Below are 8,563 nucleotides of genomic sequence, written 5' to 3'. Positions count from 1 at the left end.
AGTGTGAGTGTGAGAGTGTGTGTGTGTGAGAGAGAGAGTGTGTGTGTGTGTGTGTGTGTGAGAGAGAGAGTGTGCGTGCATGAGTGAGTGAGTGAGTGCGTGCGTGAGTGAGTGAGTGTGTGTGTGTTCTGACCGAGCGTGTTGGCGATTCCCGTTTTGACGCTGGACATTCCCACGTGACTGATGCGGTTCTCGTGTTCGGCCTTCACTAACACCACGATCTTAATGTTCCACAGTGTCTGCACTGCGATCTACAGCCAAACACACACACACACACACACACACACACACAGATCAAACTCGTTCAGTTACTGCGGAAAGTTCAACTGCCAGATGAGAAACACAGACGAGCGCCACGACAGAAAAACACATTAAACTCTAATAAAGTCACAGTCATAACAGTCGCAGGATCATTAAACACAAATACACACACGGCTGGATGTTTTATGTGCTGGATTTCATCTGGAAGATTCATTATGAGTCTCTTTCTGCTCTCAGAGATTTAAGCTGCATCTCTCTTCATTTACACTGTTTTCACACATGCTTTGATAGCTCGGTCTGAGCTCACTAATAATAACATGGATGTTATTAAACCACAGTACCTACATCAACACGAACATTAACCGAACCTAGCACTATGAAAAACATTGCTGTTAACTGCAATCAAAATATAAATATTGGAATGAAAAACTTAGAACAATTAGAAATGTTGACTTGGGAACTGACTGAAATAAGTTTAATTAATTAATTAATTAATTAAAATAAAAAAACTGAAATAAAAATCTATTAAAATAAAATAAATATGATGAATGATGAAAAAAATGGACAAATGAAATTATAAATATAAAACTAATAAAAACGTCACATGCACAAATTTCTTAAAGCCAAACTAAAATGAAATTCTAAAACTAATAAAAATGCACGAACACATAACATTTTTAAAAATTAAACTAAAATGAACTTAAAAACTAAAAATATAAAAATAATACCCAATTCAAAATATTAATAAAAATATATAATATATAAATACCACCACAATAACAAAACCTAAAACTAAAAATGTCAAGAGCACATAACAGAGAGAGTAAAAATGAGAGTGAAATGTGAGAATGTGAGGCTCAGAGCTGCAGCGTGTCTCACGGGTTTGTAGTCGATCTCGGTGTAGTCTTTGAGGGCGCAGCGGAGCGTCTCCACCCACTCCTTATCACACACCGAGTTCTCCTGCGTCCCCAACACATAGATGTCATGAGGGATCGTCACCGCCATCTCATCCAGAGTCTTCCCCAAACCTCGGGATAAAATCCACGATCCCATCGACTTCGGAGCAGGAACACCGCCTGAGGAGAGACGGAGTGTGTGCACAGTTTGAGTGGGTTATGAGGACATTACCTGTGTCCCTGAAATTCAAAAGGCTTAAAAAAACATACTAAATGGTGCTTTTTTTTTGGTGTGTATGAGTAAATGATTGTGTGTGTGTGTGTGAGAGAGAGAGAGTGTGTGTGTGTGTGTGTGTGTGTGTGTGTGAGAGTGTGTGTGAGGGTGTGTGTGTGTGTGTGTGTGTGTGTGTGAGAGAGTGTGAGAGAGTGTGTGAGTGTGTGTATTAGGGTTGTGACGGTGAGGAAATTTTGCCACCAGTTAATCGACATGTGACAACACCGGTAATACCGGTAGCACCGTTTGGGGGGGGGGGGGGGGGTTGTTAGTTCGTTTGAATTTTCCTCTTTTCTTCACTTTCAAATTGCTTGTAAAAGTGCCGTACAAATTTTACTTTCACTTTCAAATTAGCGGCAATTCGGCATTGATTCAATTCAAGCAACAACAGCGTCAAACTCAGAACTTTTATTAACAAAACGAATAAAAATACACCATATATGCCTAATAAAATAACAAACTACTTAGGCTACACAAAGTTTAAATAGGTATATAAAACTGAAAATCAGCAAACACTGTGGAACCAAATAAATAAGAAACATAGAAGGTTTATTAGCAAAACGAGTAAGAAAGCTTGAAAGCACGGCATATACACCTTGACGTAAAATAAAATAAATAAAATACACAAAGTTTAAATAAAGTAATCTGCAAACACTGTGGAACCAAATAAATAAGAAACGAATGTTTAAACAAGCTTCCAGTCAACAGGCTTTTCAAAATCAAAAATATTGCCAAACAGGTGTCTTTGCGTTTCCTTTCCAAACAATCTTCTGCCATCCTCTTGTGTTTCTCAGCTCGCTCGTGTCCGTCAGCTTGACTCACTCTCCTCACGTGATGAATCAAATCTGACTCCTGCTCCGTGGTGCACTGTCGTTCCGCACGGCTCGGCACGCTGCATTGAGCGTTTAGTTTTTAAAAGTGTCTGTCCTCTACCTGAACTAGGCTAAATGATCTTTGTTACTATAAATAAATCAAAATGACGGTGGCGGGGCGGTGCCGCGGTGGGCAAATGACGGAACCGGTGTTGCGGCTTAACACCGGTATAACCGAAAACACCGTCTATCGCAACAAGCCTAGTGTGAGAGTGTGTGAGTGTGTGTGAGAATGTGTGTGTGTGTGTGTGAGTGAGTGAGTGTGCGTGCGTGCGTGCGTGTGAGTGCGTGTGAGCGATTATGTGCGAACGTGTGTGTGTGTGTGTGTGTGTGTGTGTGAGTGAGTGAGTGAGTGAGTGAGTGAGTGAGTGAGTGAGTGAGTGTGTGTGTGCGCATGTGAGTGTGTGTGTGTGTTTCTCACCCATGTTCCATGTTCCGATGAAGATGGAGATCATGTCGGGCTCGTCCTGATTGGAATGTTTGTTCTTCATGAGCTGCAGCAGTTGGCAGAATGCTTCCCTTTTCTACAGGGTGAGAGACAGGCGATTAATTAGTGGTGTGTGTGCATACAGATTAATCACACACTGTATTGAGTACCTGTAAAATCTGAATTCAGAAATGCCCGTGTTAATCTGAGTGACTTACTTTTGCACTGGCAAAGATGAAATCTTTCCTCTGGCTTTTGTCTTTTTCCTTCTCAAAGACGATTCCGAGTTTATTCTGAACACGCTGAGACTTTATCAGCTGCCGAACTACAAACACAAACATTCGCTAAACATGATTTCATCCTGTGACAAACCCTGTGAACAGCACAGACTCAATACTCATCATCATCATCATCAGACTCACTCTTGTCGTGTGTGAACGTGTTCCAGTCTTCCTGTGCGTCCTTCATCTTCTTCATCACCACCAGTTTTCCTCCCTCCACGTCCACACTCAGTGAGTATTTCTGGCTCTTCCCGATCTTCGTCAGGTCGGCCAGATACACGTCCAGTTTCACCTGAGACACACACACACACACGCTACTCTGACTGCACTGATTATTGCTCGGAATGTGTATGTTTGTGTGTGTGAGTGTTTGTACCTCGAAGGTCTGCACAGGAATAGCTTTGTGTCTGATGGACAGCAGCGGTGAGATGTTCGGAGTAGATGAGCTCATGTCCTGAAGAGCCTTCAGAGCCTGAAACAGTGTGTTTTCATCTTCATCATTTGTGGACAGAATATTAAAGTACTATTAAATGCACAATTATTGCAAAGAAGAGTAAGTTTATTTATAAAAATGAATGAATGAATGAATGTACGAATGAATGAATGTACGAATGAATGAATGCACGAATGAATGAATGCACGAATTAATGAACGAACGCACAAATGAATGAATGAATGAATGAACGCACAAACGAATGAATGAATGAATGAATGTACAAATGCATGAATGAATGAACGCACAAATTAATGAATGAATGAACGAATGAATGAATGCATGAATGAATGCACAAACGAATTAATGAACGAATGCACAAATGAATGCATGAATGAATTAACAAATAATAGTAGCAAATAAATAAATACATTTTATTTATTATGTGCCTTTCTCATACCCATTTAGCAGACACGTTTATCCAAAGCAACTTGCAATGAAGGAACAAAAGCAATTTGTCAGAGCCAAGAATTTGAGTAATTATTAGTAATAATTAGTGCTGTCAAGTGATTAATCGCATCTAAAATAAAAGTTTTTGTTTACATAATAAATGTGTGTACGGTGTTTATTTATTATGTATATATAAACACACACATGCATGTATATATTTAAGAAAAATTTTGTTATATATAATATAAATTGTATTTGAATTATATATATATATATATACACACACACGTACATATTTAAAAAAATATATACATGTATGTTTGTGTATTTTTATACACAATAAATACATATATTATTAAATATTTATATTATTTATATATATTGTACACAAAAACTTTTATTTTGGAAGCGATTAATCATTTGAAAGCACTAGTGATAATTCTTTTTAATCATAATTTTGTAATAATTTAATACATAATTATTTAAGAAATAATAATAATTTAATACATAAGTAATAACAATAATAATATTCTAAGAAATATAATACTAAATAAACATTACAATAATAATAATAATAATGACAGAAAATAAAATTTTAAAAATTATATGATATACTCAAACACTCAGTATTCGTGATATAGTAGGTGAATAATTATCAGAGGACATCAAGATGTGAGTTTTCCATCAAACTAAGTACATACTTTGAAATACAGAAATTTAGGAGCAGCTAGTGATTCTTTGGCTCTAAAATAACATGTGATGGAACTATTGATACGTCTGATGTATTTAGCTGTGTGTGTGTGTGTGTGTGTGTGTGTGTGTGTGTGTGTGTGTGAGAGAGTGTGTGTGTGTGTGAGAGAGAGTGCGTGTGTGTGTGTGTGTGTGTGTGTGAGAGAGAGTGCGTGTGCGTTACCTTCTTCTCTATAGATGACAGCAGATCTTTGAGGATGGCCAGTTTAGTGACCAGATGCTCCAGCTCTTGATCTCCACCCTGAGACATGGTCTACAGACAGAGATTACGCAACTCAGAGACATTTAGCAGATTAGCAGACGCTTTTATCTAAAGTGACTCACATTTATTACACAAGTTACTTACTAATCACACAAAACAGAATCAACAAACACCAGAAACACAAACACACGAGCTCAAAAATCCATAATGCAATACTATAAACCGTCTGAATGAATGAATCAGATCTACTAGTCACACATCAAACCCTCAGGAAGTGATGTCACACCTGCTGGATCATTCTGGACACCATGGAGGCGCTCTGCTGATCAAAGACCTTCGACAGGATCTCCAGACCGCACAGGACCTTATCCACCTCCCTACACACACACACACACACACACACACACACAGAGAATACCGTTTGTACATATGAATGAACGCGTTTGTGTGCATGTGTGTGTGTGCTAGGGCTGTCAAGACATTCAAATTTATCTAATTTAATTACATGATGTGCCTATTAATTCAACTAATTAATTGCAAATGTAACACGCATCAATTTGGGCTGAGATATCACCCCTCAAAAGATCAATCAAAGACATTATTGTATTACATGAGGAAAGCACTGAACACAGAAAAGAAGCTTCAGTAGCTGAAATATTTTGATATAACAATAATAATGAATGAGTAAATGATAGTAAATGTTTTTAAAAAATGTATACTGAAATATGAAATTATTAAAAAAATGAAATTATACTCTAAATATGAAACAAAGTCACCGTCTTCATGGGTGAGTCACTGAAACATTCATTTAACTGATTCATTGAAACAACTGATTCATTCAGAAACGAAGCAAGTTACTGTCTTTATGAATGCGTCTCTGAATCATTGGCTCACTCTATTCATCCAAACGACTGATTCATTCAGAAACAAAGCAAGTGACTCTCTTTATGAATGAGACACTGAATCATTGGCTCACTCGATTCATTCAAACGGCTGATTCATTCAGAAACGAAGCAAGTCACTGTCTTTATGAATGTGTCACTGAATCATTGGCTTACTCGATTCATTCAAACGGCTGATTCATTCAGAAACGAAGCAAGTCACTGTCTTTATGAATGTGTCACTGAATCATTGGCTTACTCGATTCATTCAAACGGCTGATTCATTCAGAAACGAAGCAAGTCACTGTCTTTATGAATGTGTCACTGAATCATTGGCTTACTCGATTCATTCAAACGGCTGATTCATTCAGAAACGAAGCAAGTCACTGTCTTTATGAATGTGTCACTGAATCATTGGCTTACTCGATTCATTCAAACGGCTGATTCATTCAGAAACGAAGCAAGTCACTGTCTTTATGAATGTGTCACTGAATCATTGGCTTACTCGATTCATTCAAACGGCTGATTCATTCAGAAACGAAGCAAGTCACTGTCTTTATGAATGTGTCACTGAATCATTGGCTTACTCGATTCATTCAAACGGCTGATTCATTCAGAAACGAAGCAAGTCACTGTCTTTATGAATGTGTCACTGAATCATTGGCTTACTCGATTCATTCAAACGGCTGATTCATTCAGAAACGAAGCAAGTCACTGTCTTTATGAATGTGTCACTGAATCATTGGCTTACTCGATTCATTCAAACGGCTGATTCATTCAGAAACGAAGCAAGTCACTGTCTTTATGAATGTGTCACTGAATCATTGGCTTACTCGATTCATTCAAACGGCTGATTCATTCAGAAACGAAGCAAGTCACTGTCTTTATGAATGTGTCACTGAATCATTGGCTTACTCGATTCATTCAAACGGCTGATTCATTCAGAAACGAAGCAAGTCACTGTCTTTATGAATGTGTCACTGAATCATTGGCTCACTCGATTCATCCAAACGACTGATTCATTCAGAAACAAAGCAAGTGACTCTCTTTATGAATGAGACACTGAATCACCCGGCTTACTTGATTCATTCAAATGGCTGAATCATTCCGAAAAGAAGGCAGTCTCTATGAAAGGATCATTGAATCATTGACTCACTTGATTCGTCCAAAGCCATAGATTCATTCAGTAATGAATCACTGCTGTGTGTTGATCACAGACGCTCATCAGTTCTGTTGTGGCTTTGACTGGAACTATTTTCATTTGCGAAACTGGGCCAAAACAGACAATATTGTGTCTAAAACGTAACCGTATTAACTTTTTGTTGTATAAATCAATATGGCATTATTGCAGTGGTGCAGAAGATATTGGGGAGAATCAGAACTCTTGCTGGTGTGATATTGCTTGTGATATAAATATAACTTTAAGTTTAGGCTCATATGACTGCATTCTAATGACTCCATCACGCATCAGTGAGTCGTCCTGCATCACGTGTTCAAGCGGCAGCTGCGGTGTGTACCCATGCAGGCGTTTGCAGGACGCCACCAGCGTCTTGTTGAGGTGAGGAAGGCTGTTTGCTCCCTGCTTGACAGCCTCCAGATCCAGAGCGTAGCTGCTCTTCAGATACTCGTGAGAGATGGTGCTCAGGCCGTTCGACGCCGTCACGCTGCAGAGACATTAACACACACGCTCATTCATAACAGCAATGGAATCATTCATTATTCATGCATTCGACAGATGCTTTTATATAAAGTGACTCGCATCGCATTCAAGCTACACTTTATTTTCAGTTCAAGTGACTTAAATAATGAAACTCATGTCAAAAAACATACAAACGCATTCATTTGCACTCATGTCGAATGAGAGAGGAACGATTATAATAAATGATGTTTATGATGAATGAATTTAGTATCACTGATATACTACTATAGTTTTATTAGCATTTTGAAATATATTTTTGGTTTTCATTTTAATAGCAGTTAGTTTTAGTAATTTTGCTGTGTTTTTTTTTTTATGTCTATGTAGTTTTTCATTCATTTTTATTTCAGATTAGTTTTAGTTATTTTATTAATAAATTAAAATGACCATCTTTTTTGTTATATATTTAGTTATTTATATATATATTTAATTTTATTAATGTTTTTTAATTTCAATTAATGAAAAGTTGTTTTACTATAATAAACCTGATGCCCTTATAATTTATGTTTGTTTTATACTTATATTTTTCATTCCTGTTCTGTTTTGAATACTGTTAAATTTAAAGGATTTTTTGTTGAGTGACAGGAACAAAAACACGCTTATGTTTGTATATATATCTTTTTTTTTTATTTACCAGTATTTTATATTATTTCTGAATATAATAATAACATGATGAAACATGTTTTTTTTCTCTCAACAATCAAAATTGTCACCCGGTGCGGCTTATAATATTTCAGAAAATACAGCAATGAATAAAAACTACATTCTGTTATATTTCATGTGTGCTTGTCAGCTCTCTCAGTCAGCTAATGTAGTAATGCAGAGGCGGGGCTTACTTATCAGGGGGCGTGTCTGGACTGATGAGGGCGGAGCCTGCGGGGCTGCTGGTGGAGGCGGTGCGTGGAGGGAGGGGCGGCTTCTCATCTTCACCATCTAAACACACACACACACACACATACGCACACACACACACACATACACGCAGTCAGTGTGTGTGTGTGTGTGTGAGTGAGTGTGTGTGAGAGTGTGTGTGTGTGTGTGTGTGAGTGAGTGTGTGAGTGAGTGTGTGTGAGAGTGTGTGTGTGTGTGTGTGTGTGTGTGTGTGTGTGAGTGTGTGTGTGTGAGTGTGAGTGTGAGTGT

General features: G+C 37.8%; 1 protein-coding gene across 1 annotated transcript in view; it reads right to left on the bottom strand.

The window, feature by feature from the left end:
- The window catches only part of LOC107568462 (phosphatidylinositol 3,4,5-trisphosphate 5-phosphatase 2A-like), a 47,098-nt gene that overhangs the window by 23,529 nt on the left and 15,006 nt on the right, over positions 1-8,563 (bottom strand). The window contains exons 4-13 of the mRNA XM_016254432.1: positions 8,260-8,356; positions 7,245-7,391; positions 5,133-5,223; positions 4,808-4,897; positions 3,388-3,483; positions 3,153-3,303; positions 2,949-3,055; positions 2,725-2,827; positions 1,141-1,337; positions 134-251 (exon numbers count right to left, since the gene is read on the bottom strand). Of these exons, the coding sequence (XP_016109918.1) occupies positions 134-251; positions 1,141-1,337; positions 2,725-2,827; positions 2,949-3,055; positions 3,153-3,303; positions 3,388-3,483; positions 4,808-4,897; positions 5,133-5,223; positions 7,245-7,391; positions 8,260-8,356 (1,197 nt within the window). The remainder of the gene's footprint in view (positions 1-133; positions 252-1,140; positions 1,338-2,724; positions 2,828-2,948; positions 3,056-3,152; positions 3,304-3,387; positions 3,484-4,807; positions 4,898-5,132; positions 5,224-7,244; positions 7,392-8,259; positions 8,357-8,563) is intronic.

The sequence above is a fragment of the Sinocyclocheilus grahami genome, unplaced genomic scaffold (assembly GCF_001515645.1).
Source record: "Sinocyclocheilus grahami isolate Dianchi unplaced genomic scaffold, SAMN03320097.WGS_v1.1 scaffold1247.1, whole genome shotgun sequence".
In the NCBI taxonomy this organism is placed as follows: Eukaryota; Metazoa; Chordata; class Actinopteri; order Cypriniformes; family Cyprinidae; genus Sinocyclocheilus; species Sinocyclocheilus grahami.
This window is presented reverse-complemented; position numbering and strand designations above follow the sequence as displayed.